Here is a 20883-nt window from a genome sequence, read left to right as displayed (position 1 = left end):
GCAGTTTGCTGCATTTCAAGCCTCAGCGACTGTGCCATTCTGAGGACTTGGTCAGTGAACTGGCCCAAATCCTCAGAAGGAGAGATGGCCTCACTCGCCCCTACCATAGCATCAAGTGAAGAAAGTGACAGTGGACCCGATGACTCAGAAGTAGAGACAGATTCATAGTCCTCTGTCTCAGACACTTGTGGTTCTACTGCCGATTGTAGGATAGGCTGTGCATTGACGTCGCTTCAGGGATAGACAGCCAAGTCTGCAACTGAGTTTGTATTAGACTCTGTTGTGGTGAGGCCAAAGGTAGAGTCATAGGAGACCTCTGCACAGGAAGCAGGCCCATCGTGGAAGGGGCTGCAATGGCACTGGCCCCGGCAGCAATGGTTTCAATACAGTCACTGATGACCGAGTTCAGGATAGACTTTCTTCCCAACTCAGGCGCTTTGGCAACCGGCAATATTGCCAGGGTGCGTACTTTCTGACTGTTCTCTAACTTAGTGAGACTTGCTCTATAGAATCCTGAGCGAATCGGCCTGTTACCTGCTCTTGTCTGAGAGAGGGAAAAAGTGCACCACCTGCTCAGGTAACCAGCCCCAAAGTACGGTGCTCCGTCACTCCCCTGGAAACCAGAGTGACTGAATCAAGAGTTAAGAGACATGTAAGCTTTCTTTTAAGATGCAAATAGATTTAATTCAGATGAAGAAATGTTGTTCTTTTAAATACGTATTAGTAGTTGTGTATACACTGCAAATTCAAAAGCATTTCCAGTGCCCCTACCATGCCCAGCCAGCAGGGCTGGTAGAAAGAAAGAATGGAGCCTTAAAGAACGAAGTAGCCAGAATCTGTGCGGAAACTGGACTTAAAAGGCCCAATGCTCTAACTTTGGCCCTGCTGAGCATGCATGCCACTTCGCACCAACAGACTAGACTCAGTCCCCATGAAATCCTTATGGGAAAACCCATGAGACTCCTGTCTTCAACACCTATCAAAGAACATCTGACTAACTTGCACGTAAGTGGTGAGACTGTGTTGAACTATTGCCAAGAATTAATGAAGTGTGTGAAGGCTTTCCATTCACAGGTCAAAAAGTGCTTCCAGACGTTCCTACGATACAGTGTCACAACCTGTAGCCTAGAGACTGAGTCTACATCAAAGTCTTCCCTTGAGCCTCACTGGAAAAGACCCCATCGGGTGCTGTTGACCACCCACACCATTGTGAAGCTGCGAAGACAGCCTACCTGGATTCCCGCATCCCACTGCAAGAAAGTGTTGCCCCCTGGTGATGACGCGCCCCAATGTTGGATGTGCCCTAACACAGAATTCATCAGCCCTTTGAGTCATTTTGGACCGGAAAGAGAAGAACATCTCTGGTTGCTATCATGGTACTGGCTTTGTTGCCCTTTTTCCTGCTCTCGTGTGAGATCTTCTTTGACTTTTGGCACGTTGGCCTCCTCTGGATTACAAAACAGCCACCTCTAAAAGACCAGTAGTGAGCCAAGCACTTGCTGGCAAGGTGAGCATAAGCCTAGCAGCGAGCCTAGCGCTGTCAGGAGCGCTCTAGCTGCCTCTTGCAGTCCCCACCAATAGCCAACTCAGGACACAGACGACGAGGAATTCTTTCAGAGACTTTATTCCTTTATGACTCTTTCAGAATACTAATCGCTAGCGCCAAAGCAAGGAACAGCACTGGGGAAAGATAGCAGAGTAGCCTAAGCTCCAGGTAAGGCAGTTGATCCCCGTTTGAAGGAGAATCACAGATGACCCTCAACTTATGCGCTAGGGAGAGATCCTCCCTCTTTTCCTTGGGTCCTTGGGACACGACCATTGTTTGTGCGCCAAACGAGCGCTACGCCTCCTTTCCGCGCCCTCCATCTGTCGTCACTTCCTGCATCTGCGCCGAGCATCCAGCAAGCCCCCCTCCAGCGCTCTCTCACTGCCAGGGTCACTATCTATCCCAGGAATGCTGGCAGGAGGAATCTCTGCCAGCTGCTGTGCTTGTGAGAGATGAGTGCGCTCCTTTCCCACAGATTGCTGTTCCTCCTCAGAATCAGAACTGCTCTGGGGCATCCATCCTTCCAGTAGTTAGAAGAGGGATAAAAAGGGAAAGAAATACACTCTGGGTGAATGACTGGCTACGAAGGTTGTGCCAATGAGAGAGATTTGGATTCTGGGACCACGGGCTATACTTCCTGGAAGATGGACTGTTGGCAAGGCACAGGTGGCACCTCACAAAGGCCAGGAACAATGTGTTTGGCCACAGCATTAAGAACTTCATCAGGAGGGCTTTAAACTGAATCCTACGGGGAAGGGAGATATAAAGTTGGGGGTAAATGGACGAAGGCTCATGCACCGCAATGGAGAGAACAGCTAAAAGCACCCAATAATACTCTTCACAAACATGTAGGAAGAAAGCCAGACTATGAAGTACATCGTCTTCAATGTCTATATACTAATGCTCAGAGTATGCGAAACAAACAGAATGAACTTGAACACTTAATACAAGAGGGAAATTATGACTTGATAGGTGTAACTGAGACTTGGTGGGATAACTTTCATGACTGGAATACAGCAACTGAAGGATATAACTTGTTCAAAAAAAAACCGGAGGAACAGAAAGGGACGTGGGGTTGCACTGTATGTGAAAAATACATATCTCTGCACAGAAATACAGGAGGATGAGCTTGGTAGCTCCATCGAGAGCATCTGGGTTGAAATAAATGCAGCAAAAAATAAAAGGAACCTGGTGGTTGGAGTCTGCATCCTAGAGTAAAAAAGGAACTGGCAGAAGAACTCTCAGAACCGCTGTCTATTCTCTTTGAGAAATCATGGAGGACGGGGGAAGTGCCAGATGACTGGAGGAGGGCTAATGTTGTACCCATCTTCAAAAAGGGTAAAAAGGAAGAACCTGGGAACTACAGAACAGTCAGTCTGACATCAATCCCTTGAAAAATTCTGGAGCAGGTTCTAAGCCATCCATCTGTAAGCACCTTGAAAATAATACAGTGATTACTCGAAGCCAACATGGATTTGTCAAAAACAAGTCCTGCCAGACAAATCTGATCTCATTTTTTGATCAAGTCACCTCCCTTGTGGACTGTGGGAATGCTGTGGACATCATATACTTCGATTCAGCAAAGCTTTCGACAAGTTGGCCCATGATATCTGATGAGCAAACTAGCTCAAAGTGGGCTAGATGAAACAACAATCCGGTGGATCCACAGTTGGCTACAGGATCAGACTCAAAGAATGCTTATCAATGGGATCTTCTCAAACTTGGGAGAGGTAACGAGTGGGGTACCGCAGGGCTCAGTCCTGGGCCCAGTGACCTTCAATATTTGTATTAATGACTTGGAGAAGGAGGTGCAGGGAATGCTGATCAAATTTGCAGATGACACAAAACTGGGCGGTACAGCTAACACTTTGGAAGACAGAAACAAAATTCAAAGTGATCTGGATAGACTGGAGCACTGGGCAGAAAACAACAGAATGACACTTAATAGGGATCAATGCCAAGTTCTGCACCTAGGAAAAAGAAACCAAATGCACAGTTACAAGATGGGGGATACATGGCTCAACAACACTACAAGCGAAAAGGATCTTGGAATTGTTGTCCATTACAGGCTGAATATGAGCCAACAATGGGATGTGGCTGCAAAAAAGGCAAATGCTCTTTTGGGCTGCATTCATAGAAGCATCGCTTCCAAATCCCGGGAAGTACTAGTTCCCCTCTACTCAGCACTGCTTAGGCCTCATCTGGAGTACTGTGTCCCGTTCTGGGCACCGCACTTTAAGAAGGATGCAGATAAGCTGGAGAGGGTTCAGAGGAGGGCAACAAAGATGATCAGAGGACTGGAAACAAAGCTCTATGAAGAGAGACTGAAGGAACTGGGCATGTTTAGCCTTGAGAAGACTGAGGGGAAATAGGATAGCGCTCTTCAAGTACTTGAAAGGTTGTCACAAAGAGGAAGGCCAGCATGTCTTCTCGATCATCCCAGAGTGCAGGACACGGAATAATGGGCTAAAGCGACAGGAAGCCAGATTCCGGCTGAACATCAGGAAAAACGTCCTGACTGTTAGCGCAATATGACAAGGGAACCCATTCCCTAGGGAGGTGGTGGGCTCTCCCACACTGGAGGCATTCAAGACAAGGCTGGACAGCCAACTGTCAGGGATGCTCTGTCTTGGATTCCTGCATGGAGCAGGGGGTTGGACTCGATGGCCTTGTAGGCCCCTTCCAACCCTACTATTCTATGATTCTATGATGATCTCCACGTCCAGTTCAGAAAACCAAATCTAGAGTATGCTCCACTACATGTCTTGGGCTGATGACATGTTGGACAGTCCCATGGCTGTCATGGAGAACGTAAAATCCTGAGCCACCCCCGATAAGGTGCCCTCAGCGTAAATGTTGACATCCCCCATAACCAACGGTCTAGGGGATCTCAACAGCACACCCAAGACCACCTCCGTCAGCTCAGCTAGGAAGTCTGTTAAGCAGCAGGGTGGGCAGTACACCAACAGAATCCCCAATCTGTCCCGCTGATCCAATACAAGATGCAAACACTCCAGACCAGTAGTCACATGGACAGGGAGCCTGCAGGGGCATATGGAGCTCCTACAGACCACTGCAAACCCCCCTCCCCAGCACTCAAGCCTCCCTTGATGCTGGACCAAGTACCCCGGTGGGCATAGCTGGGAGAAACTGACTCCTCCCTGCTCACCCACCATCTTGGTTATACATGCCAGATCAACCACCTCATCCACTATTAAGTCATGAATAACGAGGTTTCATTTTGCACCAATCTGGCCTTTAAAAAGCAGCATCCAGAGACCCAAGGACAGGCTGATAGTGCAACCACCAAACCTGCAAGTGCAGGGGGGACTGGACCACGGCACAGCCATTAACTGTCTGGGCCATGTTCCCCTTACCTGGCAAGTCCTCCTCATAATGCCACATCTCCCTCTACCAGTCACTATACTGATTGTCGCCCCCCCCTCCCCAGGTCCCACCACTTGGCCCAACATCCTCCCTCCCAGGCACATACTCGGGCCACCAGAAAGTCAGGCAGAGGAACAGGGTCCAGGTCCTGCAGCACTCGCAGCTAGGTGGTCTCTCTAGGCCCATGTGGAGCCCAGAGGTGGTCTGGGCAAGGGAAAAGAGGGTGAGGCAGCTGGAGGCCAGAGTGCTGTTGCTCAACATCATTTAAAAAAAAATCTAAAACACATTTTTGGTCAGGCCATAGTGGGTACCAAGGGGGTGTTCAGGGACACCACACTGCTGACCCCAGAGGCAGCATGCGATGTGAAAGCCCTCTCCATGCCTGAGAGCCTTCGCTGCCATCAGGGCTAACAACAGATAAGGTGGGACAATGTAACGCAGGGGCAGGCAATGTGGTGCCCATGGGCTCCAGTGGGTCCAGACACCTTTCTTGGTGCTCGCCAAGATGCCCTACCCCTCCCTTTTAAAAAAAGTAACACATTTTACTGTGAAATAGATTTCTGCTGGTGTTGAAAACTGTGGATTCAAAGGAGCTACTCAGCATGTTGCTGCTTAGACCCCACCTCTGCTGCGTACTCCAGACTTTGGGGCAGGTTAACTGTCCTCTGCCACGCCTCCCGTAGCACCTGTTTTCACAAACTGCCACATGTGCCCACAGTCCCGGTGTAACGCCTCAAGGACTCTCCCTCTCCCTGGATAAATGCAGCTTTGCTTCCCCACTTGGGTTTTGCTGCAGCCAGGATTGCTTCACTCCTTCCTCTCCCTCTTTGTTGCTCTACAAGCAGACTTTCTCCCCACCCAACCCCCTCCTGCAATGAAGACAAAGCAAGGTGTTTGGAACTGCAGAAAATGAGCTGCATTTCTCATGATGCCAGCTGCCAGGAAGGATGTACCATCCCCCCACATACATTTTGCAGAACTCCCCCCCCCCCCATTCTCTGACCCTCTCCCCTCCCCGGAACAGCAGAGGCGCATGGTGCATGACTTTATCTCCCACTCACCAATAGGAGTGCTGTGTCGTCTTGGGCCTTTTTTAAGCTGGCCAATAAGAGGCGGAGTGATGTTTGTCAGGGGCTGAATGTCATCTCCCTCCTTCAGTAAGGTAGAATGAAAGGGGCTTTCTGAAACAAGATGCGAGAGGTGGTGAGCTCACTCCAGGAGTTTGCTGTGCTCTGCTCTTCAGTGCTGTGAGCACAGCCAGGCACACCCCCAACAAATGCCAGAGATGGGAGCAGGAGGCTACTGGATGGCAGCCAAGGGCTCCATCCAGAAGGCTAAATGCTGCCAAGCTGTCAGCTCAGGCGGTGGGAGAAGAGATGCATTCCCATACGCCTTGTTTTAAAGTAAAATTTACCTTTTTTGCCACCACTGCAAATCCTCCAGTGGCAGCTAAAGGGGGGCACATGTGCCCCTTGTGCTGCCCACCCACCCCTGCTTTACAGGGACACCTCTCAAGCAGGAAACTTCCTGCTGCTCCTCCCTTGCAGACACACACAAGGCTCCAGGACATCCAGGACACTTACCGATGGGCAAGCTAGCAGACATGTCAGGGGCCCTTTGGCGCAGCTGCATTTCTCCCGCCAGCCCACGTGGCTTCTGCTGGCTCTCCGCCTGGTCCGCCGCATTCCCTGGATGGACTGCCTGCTGCACAATCCCCGGCAGGGGCAGGCTCCCCAGCACAGCATCTGTGATCATCCAGCTCCCTGGAAGGGTGGCTGGCCCCCTGCTGCCTTGCCCTTGAAGTGCTGCTGGCCTCTTCTCTGGTGTTTGGTCCTGCTTGGGCCTTGGCAAATCCCCCCCTTCTCCTGGAGGCAGCAGCGGCCAGCTCTTCTTCTCCCCAGCTTGCTCCCCACCCTCAGGCCCATTTCCTTGCTCGGCCCTCTGCTGGGACCCAATGCCCTCCAGCACAGACTGGGGCTGGGTTTCGGAGAGCTTCAGCACCATTCTAGGGCCAGCCCTCTGGGGTGTGCAGTGCCCTTCAAGAGTGGCCTCTGTGGAGTCTTCCAAGCAGTCTCCTTTTAAATTTTCTGGTTCAGCGTGTGCCAGCTCTCCAGCTGCCTGTGGCACATCTTGAGAGTTTCCTCCGGTTGCACAGGATTCTGCTTGTTGTGCTGCCTTTCCTTCCTGAGAAAGGATCAAGTGAAGGGGAATCCCTTCTTCACTCAGCAACTTAGCTTTTCCTTGTTCCTCATGTGGTGTCTCTGGAACAGCGGCATATTCCAGTACCAAAGTTCCTTTGCCCAATAGGTTGCCCTCATTTCCAAGGTCATCTCCAACTCCAACTTGGAGAGCGGAGGAGCCTCCTGTTGCCTGGACAAACATGGTTCGACTGTCCTCATTAAGTGGCTGTCCACTGCAGTGGTCAACCAAGCAAAGCTCCTCCGCCAAAGCACCACAAGGTGCTGCGGCCATTTCCTCAGGATGCATAACCCTGCCCTCCCCCGCAACAGACTGGCTGCATTCACTGGCAGATAGGGCCAAAGCACAGGCCTCGCCTGAGTGCAATGGCAAACGGGCCTCTGTGAAAGGTGCTGTTGCTGCCTTGGGGGCTTCAGAGCCATCTGCTGGCAGACAGGCATCAGAACCACCTCCTTCCTCTGTCTGTGCCTTGGGCCCTTCCTCTAAGCTTGGAGTCGCGAGAAAGGTGTCCTAAAAAGGAAGAAAAAGAAGGTTCAGAATGGAACAGCTGCACGCCTGACATGCTGCCACCATGACTACGAAGCCCAGCCTAGTAGGATGAAGAGGAAGGGCACAAAGTAGGAGCCTCCATCAAGGATCAGGAAAGCTGCGTAGCAAAGCTTCCTGCAATGCATGACAGGGATACGGCCAAACCCACACACATGCCCACCCTACTTTGGCTCAGGCTAAACTAGGGGCAACCCAAAAGCAAGTCAATCAGCGGGCAATGATCAAAAGCACAGTTTTATCAGGCAAGAGGAAGCCATCCAAAAGGGAGCTCTGAAGAGCAGCCAAGGTCAAAACACAGATGAACAGTCAGCTACAACATGCAGCCCAAGAAGCAGGGTCAAGCAGGAGTCCAAGGTCAGTAGCATGGAGGCTCAGTCACAAGGCAATGTCAGGAAAACAGGATACGAGGCACCAGGACCTGGTAAAGACGCTGTTTCCAGCCCTGGCTAGGCAGACACTGAAGGCTTTTAACACTAAAGCCTACTGAGCCCCATCCAGGACTCAGCTGCAGTACATTACAGCTTTCTGGCCAGAGCTCTGCTCATGAGTCACTTTCTCCAGAAGAGTCCTTCTTTGCAAGCTACCACTCCTTCTCACGGGAGTCCTATCAGCCTGTCACTTCAGGTGATGATGCTCCTGGGGGCCGGAGGTTGCTCAGCCCCTGCATCAGAGGGAGAGACCCCTCCCCCTGACAGGGATGGACCTGCAGCCATCTCCCCTGAGGGCCCAGGCTCCTCCTGCTCTGGTGACAGCGACTGATCTGGGGTGCCCTCACTTTCTGGGAGCTCCAGCAGTTCCTCTGAGGATCCCTCCAGTGGGGGCAGGACAATGCCTGGTATGTGCCCCTTCCCTTCCTTCCTCCCTCAGCTCAAAACCCACTCAAAACAACTACGGTGAGAAAACAAGCAACATCCTTTGTAATACATCAGCTCCTGTTTTTCTCTCTCAGGGCCTGGCCTTCAGCTGGGGAACCCACTCTTCATTGTCAAAGCAGCAGGTCAGGAAACTTATCCTTGTAACCTCACATCCAGGCTAACATAGACATTTGTGGCTTGCTTTACTTTCTGTACTTCCCAAAAATTATTCTGCGACACAAAAGCACATGGGAAAGAGAGGGTCATCAAGCCATCAGACAAGTCGTTTGGGGCACTCCTCACTTCTATCAAGGGTATTTGTTTGATCCTGCTAGGCCCAAGGGACCACTTGATTCTCCATACAGTCATGTGAAAAGGAAAGTACACCCTCTTTGAGTTCTATGGTTTTACGTATCAAGACATAATAAAAATCATCTGGTCCTTAGCAGGTCGTAAAATTAGGTAAATACAACCTCAGATGAACAAAAACACCTGACATATTACACCGTGTCATTATTTATTTTACAGAAATAAAGCCAAAATGGAGAAGCCATGTGTGAAAAATTAAGTACACCCTTACTGCTTCCATAGGTATGAAGAGGCTAAGTAGCAGCCAGGCGCTGCTAATCAAATGGGAAAGAAACTCAAGAACTTTGGGGCCCAGATAGTTTTCTCATCCATACTTCCAGTAGTTAGAAGAGGGATAGAAAGGGAATGAAAAATACCCTGGGTGAATGACTGGCTACGAAGGTGGTGCCAACGAGAGAGATTTGGATTCTGGGACCACGGGCTATACTTGCTGGAAGATGGACTGTTGGCAAGGGACGGGTTGCACCTCTCAAAGGATGGGAAGAATGTGTTTGCCCACAGCATGAAGAACGTCATCAGGAGGGCTTTAAACTGAATCCTACGGGGGAGAGAGACGTAAAGTTGGAGGTAACAATAGACAAAGGCTCATGCACCGCAACGGAGAGAACAGCTCTAATAGCGCCCAATAATACTCTTCTCAAACATGTAGGAAGAAAGCCAGACTGTGAAGCACATGGTCTTCGATGTCTATACACTAATGCCCAGAGTATGGGAAACAAAGAACAAACGTGAACTCTTAATACAGGAGGGAAAGTATGACTTGACAGGTGTAACTGAGACTTGGTGGGATGACTCTCATGACTGGAATACAGCAACTGAAGGATATAACTTGTTCAAAAAGAACAGGAGGAACAGAAAGGGAGGTGGGGTTGCACTGTATGTGAAAAATACATATCTCTGCACAGAAATACAGGAGGAGGAGCTTGGTAGCCCCATCGAGAGCATCTGGATCAAAATAAATGGAGCAAAGAATAAAAGGAACCTGATGGTCGGAGTCTACTACCAGCCACCCAATCAAGGAGAAGACAAAGATGAAACTCTTGAAAAGCAAATAGCCAATGTTTTAAGGAAGCATGATGCAGTAGTCATGGGGGACTTCAATCTCCCCGAAATTTGTTGGGAGACAAATTCTGCAAAACACAGCCCCTACAGGAAATTCCTGACTTGTGTGGCGGATAACTTCCTCCTACAGAAAGTAAAGGAAGGAACTAGAGGATCGGCTATCCTTGACTTGATCTTAACCAACAGAGATGACGTAGCGAATAAAGTAGCAGATACAGAAACTCTGGGGGAAAGCGACCATGTTGTACTTGAGTTCTTGGTTCTAAGGGAAGCAAAAGCTAAGTGTAGTCAAACGCGTACCCTGGATTTTAGGAAAGCTGATTTTAATAAACTCAGACCAATGATCAGTAAGATCCCATGGCAAGCGACGTGAACGAGAAAAGGAATCCAAGATGGGTGGGAGCTTTTAAAAAAGGAAATTCTCAAGGCACAATTACAAACAATTCCAACAAGAAAAAAGGTGGAAGACAACAGAAGAAGCCAATGTGGCTCCACAAAAAGATTAGAGATGACCTGAAAACAAAAAATGACATGTATAGGAAGTGGAAAGAAGGCCGAGTAACAAAGGAAGAGTACAGGCAGGTAGCACAGAACTGCAGGGATGGCGTCAGGAAGGCTTATGTTGAGAACGAGCTGAGGTTAGCGAGGGATGCTAAAAGCAACAAAAAGGCTTTCTTCAGCTATGTGCATAGTAAAAGGCAGAGGAAAGAAATGGTGGTTCAGCTATTAAATAAGGATGACAAAATGATAACAGATGACAAAGAAAAGGCAGAGGTGCTCAATTCCTACTTTGGCTCAGTCTTCTCCCAAAAGAGGGTCTATGACCCCCCTGGCAAAGGCGAAGTACAGGCTGAAGGGGCGGGATTGCAGCTTGAGATCAATAGGAATATGGTCAAGGAACACCTAATTACTTTGAATGAGTTCAAATCTCCAGGGCCAGATGAACTGCATCCTAGAGAAATAAAGGAACTGGCAGAAGAACTCTCAGAACCGCTGTCTATTCTGAGAAATCATGGAGGACGGATGAAGTGCCAGATGACTGGAGGAGGGCTAATGTTGTCCCTATTGTTGTCTTCAAAAAGGGTAAAAATGTTGTCTTCAAAAAGGGTAAAAAGGAGGAACCTGGGAACTACAGACCAGGCAGTCCGACATCAATCCCTGGGAAAACTCTGGAGCAGATGATAAAGCAATCCATCTGTGAGCACCTTGAAAACACTGCAGTGATTACTCGAAGCCAACATGGATTTGTCAAAAACAAGTCCTGCCAGAAAAATCTGATCTCATTTTTTGATCAAGTCACCTCCCTTGTGGACTGTGGGAATGCTGTGGACAACATATACCTCGACTTCAGCAAAGCTTTCGACAAAGTGCCCCATGATCTCCTGATGAGCAAACTAGCTCAAAGTGGGCTAGATGAAACAACAATCCAGCGGATCCACAGTTGGCTACAGAATCGGACTCAAAGAATGCTTATCAACGGGACCGTCTCAAACTGGGGAGAGGTAACGAGTGGGGTACCGCAGGGCTCAGTCCTGGGCCCAGTGCCGTTCAACATTTTTATTAACGACTCGGAGGAGGAGTTGCAGAGAATGCTGATCAAATTTGCAGATGACACAAAATTGGGCAGGGCAGCTAACACTTTGGAAGACAGAAACAAAATTCAAAGTGATCTTGATAGGCTGGAGCGCTGGGCAGAAAACAACAGAATGACACTTAATAGGTTTCAATGCCAAGTTCTGCACCTAGGAAAAAGAAACCAAATGCACAGTTACAAGATAGGGGATACATGGCTCAACAACACTACAAGCGAGAAGGATCTTGGAATTGTTGTCAATCACAAGCTGAATATGAGCCAACAATGGGATGCGGCTGCAAAAAAGGCAAATGCTCTTTTGGGCTGCATTCATAGAAGCATAGCTTCCAAATCCCAGGAAGTACTAGTTCCCCTCTACTCAGCACTGCTTAGGCCTCATCTGGAGTACTGTGTCCAGTTCTGGGCACCACACTTTAAGAAGGATGCAGACAAGCTGGAGAGGGTTCAGAGGAAGGCAACAAAGATGAACACGGGACTGGAAACAAAGCCCTATGAAGAGAGACTGAAAGAACTGGGCATGTTTAGCCTTGAGAAGCTGAGGGGTGCTATGATAGCGCTTTTCAAGTACTTGAAAGGTTGTCCCAGAGAGGAAGGCCAGGATCTCTTCTCCATCATCCCAGAGTGCAGGACACAGTATAATGGACTCAAGTTACAGGAAGCCTGATTCCAGCTGGACATCAGGAGAACCCTCCTGACTGTTAGAGCAATATGACAATGGAACCAATTACCTAGGGAGGTGGTGGGCTCTCCCACACTGGAGGAGTTCAAGACGAGGCTGGACAGCCATCTGTCAGGGATGCTCTGATTCCTGCATTGAGTAGGGGGTTGAACTCGATGGCCTTGTAGGCCCCCTTCCAACTCTACTATTCTATGAAATGCCCTTGATTAACTGATCATCAGCAAGTGTGACCACTTCTATAAAAGCTGAAGTCTCAGGGGTTCGCTGGTCTTGAGCATCCAGGTGTGTGTTAACACAATGCCAAAGAGTAAAGACATCAACAATGATCTTAGAGAAGCAATTGTTGCTGCCCATCAATCTGGGAAGGGTTATAAGGCCATTTCCAAACAATTTAAAGTCCATCATTCCACAGTGAGGAAGATTATTCACAAATGGAAAACATTCAAGACAGTTGCCAATCTTCCCAGGAGTGGATGTCCCAGCAAATTCACCCCAAGGGCAGACCGTGCAATGCTCAGAGAAATTGCAAAACATCCAAGAGTTACACCTCAGACTCTACAGGCCTCAGTTAGCATGTTAAAGCCTCTTCTCTCTAACAAGATCATGGCAGCACGGCTTAGGTTTGCAAAGTTGCATCTGAACAAATCACAAGACTTCTGGAACAATGTCCTTTGGACAGACGAGACCAAAGTGGAGATGTTTGGCCATAATGCGCAGCGTCACGTTTGGCGAAAACCAAACACAGCATATCAGCACAAACATCTCATACCAACTGTCAAGCACAGTGGTGGAGGGGTGATGATTTGGGTTTGTTTTGCAGCCACAGGACCTGGGCACCTTGCAGTCATTGAGTCGACCATGACCTCCCCTGTATACCAAAGTATTCTACAGTCAAATGTGAGGCCATCGTCCGACAGCTGAAGCTTGGCCGAAATTGGCCAAGGACAATGATCCCAAGCACACCAGCAAATCTACAACAGATTGGCTGAAAAAAAAAATAATCAAGGTGTTGCAATGGCCCAGAGTCCAGACCTCAACCCGACTGAAGTGCTGTGGCGGGACCTTAAGAGAGCTGTGCATAAACAAATGCCCGCAAACCTCAACAAACTGAAGCAATGTTGTAAAGAAGAGCGGGCCGAAATTCCTCCACAACGATGTGAGAGACTGATAAAGTCATACAGAAAACCATTGCTTCAAGTTATTGCTGCTAAAGGTGGTTCCACAAGCTACTGAATCTTAAGTTGTACTTAGTTTTTCACACATGGCTTCTCCATTTTGGCTTTATTTCTGCAAAATAAATAATGACACAGTGTACTATGTCAGGTGTTGTTGTTCATCTGAGGTTGTATTTACCTAATTTTAAGACCTGCTAAGGACCAGATGATTTTTATTATGTCTTGATACGTAAGACCATAGAACTCAAAGAGGGTGTACTTTCTTTTTCACATGACTGTATATGGAGCAGCCATGATAGTTTAAGAGGGACGCCCAGCATGGAACAATGTGGCTCTGTGTAAACTGCTTGGAATTTTGCTAAATCTTAGCAAAAGCCAAAGTGTGACCTTGGCATCGGGTCTGATAGAAAGGACAAAGAACATGAAGTTGCCAAAGGAGCATCAACAAGCATCACTGCAGATTTTGAAATACTTGGGCTGCCTTGGAAAAAAGGTGTTGATAAGGAATGTGTTTATAAAGCAATGGAAAGACAATGAAAGAACTGGTGACTTCTTCCCTATAAAGACCATGACTTATGTGGGGTGAATAAAATGTTGGCCCACGTGCTTCATTATCAAACTGATGTAAACCTTCAGATATATGATCCCATCTCTGATCAATATAAAAAGGGCTTCCGGGTCACTTTTAGTGAGGAGGAGGAATCCACACACTTCACTGTATTCCACTTCTCAGTATCATTTTATCCTCCCATTCTCCCCGGCTGCCAACCCCACCCCCACCCTGCAATCCAGGTTTTGCTTTTTCCTTTCTATTGTTCCAGTTCTGATGAAGATAAAAGGATCTGTGACCCAACAATGTACTGGATTGATAGATATGAATTTTACTATTATAGTAGAATAGTCTAATAATAGTCAAGTTATGGGCTGAAGGAAGAGATAGGCCTAAGATTACTATTCAAATTGCTTTGATATTTTGTTAATGACATTTCTGTACTATTTTTATGCCATTTATACTGTTTTGTTGATCATTCTCTTATGACCTGCACTGACCATTTATCATATTTTCTAAATACTAAAGTTACTGTGTCTGTCCAAGTTAATAATATTTTCTATCTCTAGATATTATTTTTAAGTATTAAATATCAATAAACTATTTGATTTCTTTTTACTGTAATCTTGAATCTGTAAAAAATGTTATGCTGGTCATACTTTATCCTCTGACCCGCTAGACAGCAAAGGTGCAAATTTGAACTCAGTTAAGATCACTGAATTAACAAAAGGTGTTGCATCCGCCACCACCCACATGCATCCCAAAATAAGCCCTGAAGGAGAACAGTCTCTGTGCTGGGCATCTTCTGATCACTTACGTGGGAGAACTCTGGCTGCGACGGTATGGCAATGATTGCTGGAGCAAAACCTGGTGCACCTTGAGAGACAGATGAGGATGCTTGAGAGAGCCCTGGAGTCCTAGTCTCCATAGACTCTTCTTTTGGCTTTCCTGCTGCAACAGAGGATGGTGGAAGAATGGAAGGTTACTCCCTCTGCAAAACAGGACAGACTTATTCCTGTTGCTGGGGCAAAACATCTCACTGCGAAGGGAGAAGGGTGCTGACTTGTTCTCTGCACTCCTACCTCAGTACTCAAGAAGAAGGGGTGCCTCCCTATTCCCTCAAAATGAAGAGGAAAGAAACCAGAGTATCTTCATTACTGAGATCTCATAATTAGAACAGAAGAGCCATGCTGGATCAGACCAAGGATCTATCTAGTCTGGCATTCTGTTTACACAGTGACCCATCAGCTGCCCACAAGAAACCCACAAGCGGGGCACGAGTGCAATGGCACCCTCCCACCCGTCTTCCACAGCAGCTGGTGTTGGCATCCTGCCTCTGATACTCGAGGTAGCATATAGCTATCAGGACTAGTAGCCACTGATAGCCGTCCAATCCCTTTTAATAAAGCCATCTGCCTTGGTGGCCATCACTACATCTTGTGGTAGCAAATTCCATAGTTTAACTCTGTGCTTTGTGAAGAAGCCCTTCCTTTTCTCTGTCCTGAAGTTCCCACCAGTCAGCTTCATGGGATACCCCAAGTTCTTGTATTATGAGAGACGGAGAAAAATGTCTCCCGATCCACGTTCTCAACACCATGCATATTCTTGTACACCTCTATCGTGTCTCCCCTTACCCTCTTTTTTTCAAAGCTAAACAATCCCAGCTGATGTAACGTTCCCTCATAGGGGAGATGCTCCAGCCCCTTGATCATTGTAGTTGCCTGTCAGGAGAGCCCTAGCTGCCTCTTGCAGTCCCTTCCAATGGCCAACTCAAGACACAGACGACGAGGATTCTTTCCAAGGCTTTATTCTTTTATTACTTTATGACTCTTTCCGATGCGAATCACCAGCGACTAAGCAAGGAACAGCACTGGGGAAAGATAGCAGAGTAGCCTATGCTCCAGGTTAGGCAGTTGGTCCCCATTTGAAGGAGAATCACAGGAAGACCCTGAACTTATGGGCTAGGGAGAGATCCTCCCTCTTTCCCTTGGGTCCTCGGGATGCGACCGTTGTTTGAGCACCAAACGAGCGGAACGCCTCCTTTCCGCGTCCTCCATCTGTCGCCGCTCCCTGCATCTGCGCCGAGCGTCCAGCAAGCCCCCCTCCAGCACTCTCTCACTGCCAGGGTCACTACCTATCCCAGGAATGCTGGCAGGAGGAATCTCTGCCAGCTGCTGTGCTTGTGAGAGATGAGAGAGCTCCTCTCCCACGGATTGCTATTCCTCCTCAGAATCAGAACTGCTCTGGGGCTCTATGGGCTCAGTTTCCACCCTGACATTGCCCTTTTCTGCACCTTTTCCAGCTCTACAATATCTTTTTTTAGGTGCATTGACCAGATGTACACAGTATTCTAAGGGTGGTCACACCATAGATTTGATATTGGCAGTTTTATTCTCAACTCCTTTCCCAATTATGCCTATAATGGAGTTTGCCTTTGTTTTTACAGCAGCTGCACACTGGGTTGACATCTTCATTGAACTGTCCACCAGAACCCCAAGATCTCTGTCTTGGTCAGTCATCGCTAGCTCAGATCTCATCAGGTTATAGTTGAAGCTGGGATTTTTTGCCCCAACATGCATCACTTTACACTTGCTTACACTGCACCATATTTGCCATTTAGATGCCCATTCTCCCAGTTTGGAGAGATCCTTTTGGAGCTCCTCACAATCCCTTTTTGTTTTAACTGCCCTAAATAATTTGGGGTCATCTGCAAACTTGGCCACTTCACTGCTCACTCCTAGTTCCAGATCATTTATGAATAAGTTGAAAAGCACTGGTCCCCCTACAGATCCCTGTAGGACACCACTATTTATTTCCCTCCATTGGGAAAATTTACCATTTATTCCTACTCTCTGCTTTCTTTAACCACTTACTGATCCATAAGAGGCCCTCTCCTCTTATTCCATGACTGCTAAGTTTACTCAGGTGAGGGACTCTGTCAAAAGCCTTTTGCAAGTCCAAGTAAACAATGCCTACTGGATCACCCCTGTCTACATGTTTATTGACACTCTCAAAGAACTAAAAGGTTAAAAGGTTAACTCTAAAAGGTTAGTGAGAAAGGGCTTACCTTTGAGGAAGTCGTGCTGATTCTTTTTTAGCAGGGCTTGTCCTTCTATATGCTTACTATTTTTATCTTTAATAATGCTTTAATAATAACACCATACCTTGGCCAACTAAGATTCCCGGCAGAAAGGGATGACATACCTTCTGTTTCCTGGTTTGTTGGGCTTCTTGGAATGATGAGAGGCACGGGTTGCAAGACACCAGGCGATGGTGTAGTAAGACCTGATGCACCACTACAGGGGGGGAAGGAACAAAAAAGAAAGCACGCAGCTGCACCATTTTCCTTCTGCCTCTGCAAATTTACAAGAGAAAGGTAACTTCCACCTAAGACATCTGAGTAAATCCACTGCAGAGATATGTAGACAGAGGCCAGAACCCAGCTTACACTGTGCCTCCTTAAGGATAAGAAGAGCTTATGGGTGACTCTCTTCAGGAAACACTAAGAACATTAACTTACAAGGGAGAAAAATGAACCTAGCCAAAGTCAAGGAGAATAAAAATGGGAAAGAGGGAACAAAAAAGAAAGCAAGTGATCTTGAAAAAGCAAGTATTTCAAAGGGCAGATATAATTAAGAAGCCAATCAATACAGGGATAAGCAAATGTAAAATTGACTCTATTACTGAATTCAGGAGGCAAGGATATAAGAGGTGAAACATCAGTTAGCTGATAACAAGTTACTCAAGGGTGTAGGTAACACAAGCAGCCTGAATGGGCTTATTGCTTACATGGAAAGAGGCCCCTGTCCAGAAAGATGAAGAACATGCAGGGGATCAGCAGGAGTAGATATCGGAGAACCTGCCTCTTCCCCACTGGACATGGCACAGCCACCATCTAGAGCTATTCCAAACAAGAGGTGATCAAAATTAAGCAGCAGAACTATTATGCAGTTTTGTCAAGTAACCCAAGAGATACTCCAGCTGCCTTGGAAATTTGCCTCCCAACTTCAACTGTATTTTCCCTACATCTCAGGGTCAATTTACACATCTTATTGCACCTGCTTAAAGCTGCAGAACACCTATGCTTTGTGGTGTGCAAAAATATGACTGCAAATTTAAATACATCCAACAGGACTGAAGAATGTTTCACATTGCTTGCATCACCATCAAATATTGATGTCCAGTAGAACGGCTGCAATCTCTACATCTAGAGAAACTGCTTCCTTTTGCAAGGTCAATTTGTATGTTCCTAAACCACTGTGCAGTTGTTTTTAATGCAGTCACAAAAGAATGATTTTGCGTATTTCCCTGAAAACAGAAACTCTCAGGATGCTGTAAAAAGTCAACAATGCAGCTGATGCACTATGCTTTGAGAAGCCCCTGCTAGAATCTCACAGCCCTGTATTGTTCAGCACTGGCAACCCATGTCACTACATATTCAGAGTCACACACACAAACATTACAGTATTAAAAACAGAGATAAGCAACAGCAGCAAGATGGGCATTAAGAGGGTTGTGTAAATGTGCATTCTGAAATGCATTTAGGTGAAAAGAAGGCTTCATCTGCATCACTGAATTCCCACCATCCACATTCCAACTTCCTACAATTCCTCCCCTATCTACCTTCTGCCTCACACCGGAAACCTGTATAAATGACTAAACTTTCCCAAGGGCATTAAATGTTCCACAGATATCTGGATAAACAAAGCTGCAGCAAACCATTCTGTTTCTACCTCTAAGATGGAAGAGGCAACACTACAGAGCCATGCAGTCCATTTTCACCTGTTGCACTGCTCTGGCCAAACATATCCTCCTGAGTAGATAAGACCTCAGCTTCCTGTGAATGCCAAACCGAGGGATCCTTCATTTCTGAACTTCTATCAAGTGGATGGCAGGTAGAAGTTGGGCTTCCAGAAGATCCTTTATGGAGCTGTAGAATTCTAGGGAAGCTGCTGGGCGTGACCCCTGAACTAGGAATATAAGTGTAAGCAAATAATGCACGCAGTATAGTATGAATACGAGCTAACAACTTCTCTGGTGATTAAACAATAGGACATGCATCACCTTTGCCAGCAAATGAAGGTATATCTAGTCCAGGATTCTGTTCCCACAGTGACTAACTAGATTCCCATGGGAAGCCCACATGGACAGCACCTTCCCACTCGTGATCCCAGCAACTGGCCTACAGAGGCATACTGCCCCTGATACTGGAGGTATTATACAGCCATCCTGACTAGTTGTCATTGATAGCCTTTTCCTCAATAAAAAGAACTTTTAGAACTCTCAGACGGATACCACCTGGACTTGCTGATTTCTTTCTTTTCAATTTCACAGTAAAGTCCAGAACTTCATCTCTTGTCACCACTACCTGCATTAGTTCCTCAAAGTTCTTTCCTGTGTTGGATACAGCTATTTGTCTTACATGGTTCCGTCAGATCCAAACATTTCATTCAGCTTCTCTGTAATTTCCTAATCCTCCTTTAGAACGCCTTTAACTCCCTTCTCATCCAACCGACCAACCACCTCCCCAGCCGGTTTTCTGCTTCTTTATTTATAAAGAATATATTTAAGAATATATTTAAATATTTTTCATTGTTGGTCTTAACATTATTAGCAATATGCTCCTCAAAATCTTTTTTGCAAGACTAGCATTTTCTGAAGGAAGCTGCCTTGCTTCTAGTAGCTTCCGTGGCGCTGCTCATTCACCAGGCCGGCAAGCTCTTGGAGCTGGCGCTTCCTCTCCTCCCTTGCAATATACACTCTAGCTGAGCTTCCATTCTGGGGGGTTTGAATAACCTCCAGGAATTCTCAAGAGATTTGACCCTCTTGATTTTCCCTTTCAATTGCCTTTTCATCAATCCCCTCATTTTAAAAAAAAGTTTCCTCTTCTGAAGTCAATTATGATGGTGTTGGTCTTCCTTGGAAATTTTCCACTTACATATAAATTACATGTGATAGCACTGTCACTGCTTTCAGTTGGTTCAACAACACTCACATGTTGCACTAGTTTCTGGGCACCATTTAGGGTCGTCTCTCCTCTGCTCAGTTCACTGACCAACTTCTAGGGCACAGTCATTCAGGCTATCTAGAATTCTCTTCCTTTGTCATGACTAGAACATACATTTATTCAGTCTATGTGGGTGAATGTAACTGAAGTCATACATCACTGCAACACTTTCTCCTTTGAATGCCTTCCTGGTTGTGTTCCCCATCTCAAGATCACCCTGAGCATTTCGGTCAGGGAGGGGAGACGACAGCATGTCCCCAGCGCTAAATTATTTCGAGGCCTGGTATTGTCACCACAGCAATTCCACGGAGGAGCCAGCCCCTTCTGAGATGCTATGCCCTCTCTGACATGCAGTTACACCTTGCCCCGCAGTGCACACGCTTCCCTGCCCTCCCTGTAGGGTTTGCATTCAGAGATGACAACATCCCACTGGTTCTCTCCATTCTACCAAGGTTTCGATTATGCTCACTCAATCTATGTTGTCCTTTGAAGCCGAGCACCCCAATTCTCCCATCTCAGCTTGGAGGCTTCAAGTATTACCACAAAGACACCTATACATGCTGTCCAAGCATCACTGGCATATGCATTATCCCCTGTGGCCCTTCATCCTCTTTGACTTGCTATGTTTTACTGTATGTTCATGACCTCTTTTTCCCCTGTCCCCATTTGTGCAAAGAGAAACATTTTCACCTTCATACCCTAGGGATGATTCAGCCTGAACTGGAAGTTCCAGAGCCGATCAGCTTTCTCCCAGGGAACAGTTTTAAAGGTATTCTGCCAACTTTTTGATGTTCAGAGGCAGAAGTCTGGTTCCGTTCTGATTCAAGTGGAGTCCATCCCTTTTGTACAGGCCCAGCTCATTCCAAATTTCCCCCCAGTGCCTAACAAATCATGTAATCATGGAGGAGGATC

At 47.0% G+C, this 20883-nt stretch overlaps 1 protein-coding gene across 15 annotated transcripts in view; it reads right to left on the bottom strand.

The window, feature by feature from the left end:
* TP53BP1 (tumor protein p53 binding protein 1) overlaps positions 1-20883 on the bottom strand; it is a 117162-nt gene that overhangs the window by 79634 nt on the left and 16645 nt on the right. For 12 of the 15 annotated variants that reach the window (XR_014785446.1, XR_014785447.1, XR_014785448.1 and 9 more), the window contains exons 4-9: positions 18747-18934; positions 17754-17865; positions 17169-17260; positions 14782-14915; positions 6517-7642; positions 5995-6114 (exon numbers count right to left, since the gene is read on the bottom strand). Coding sequence is in view for 12 of the 15 variants with exons in the window: in XM_084817837.1 (XP_084673963.1) it covers positions 5995-6114; positions 6517-7642; positions 14782-14915; positions 17169-17260; positions 17754-17865; positions 18747-18934 (1772 nt within the window). In the remaining 3 variants the exon portion in view is untranslated. The remainder of the gene's footprint in view (positions 1-5994; positions 6115-6516; positions 7643-14781; positions 14916-17168; positions 17261-17753; positions 17866-18746; positions 18935-20883) is intronic. The other 3 variants (XM_084817829.1, XM_084817833.1, XM_084817836.1) reach the window with 1 other exon arrangement.

This window comes from Heloderma suspectum, chromosome 11 (assembly GCF_057233095.1).
Source record: "Heloderma suspectum isolate Gila_16-S chromosome 11, 16-S_ref, whole genome shotgun sequence".
NCBI classification, from domain to species: Eukaryota; Metazoa; Chordata; class Lepidosauria; order Squamata; family Helodermatidae; genus Heloderma; species Heloderma suspectum.
Note: the sequence above shows the minus strand (reverse complement) of the source record. Positions and strands in the feature narration are given on the sequence as shown.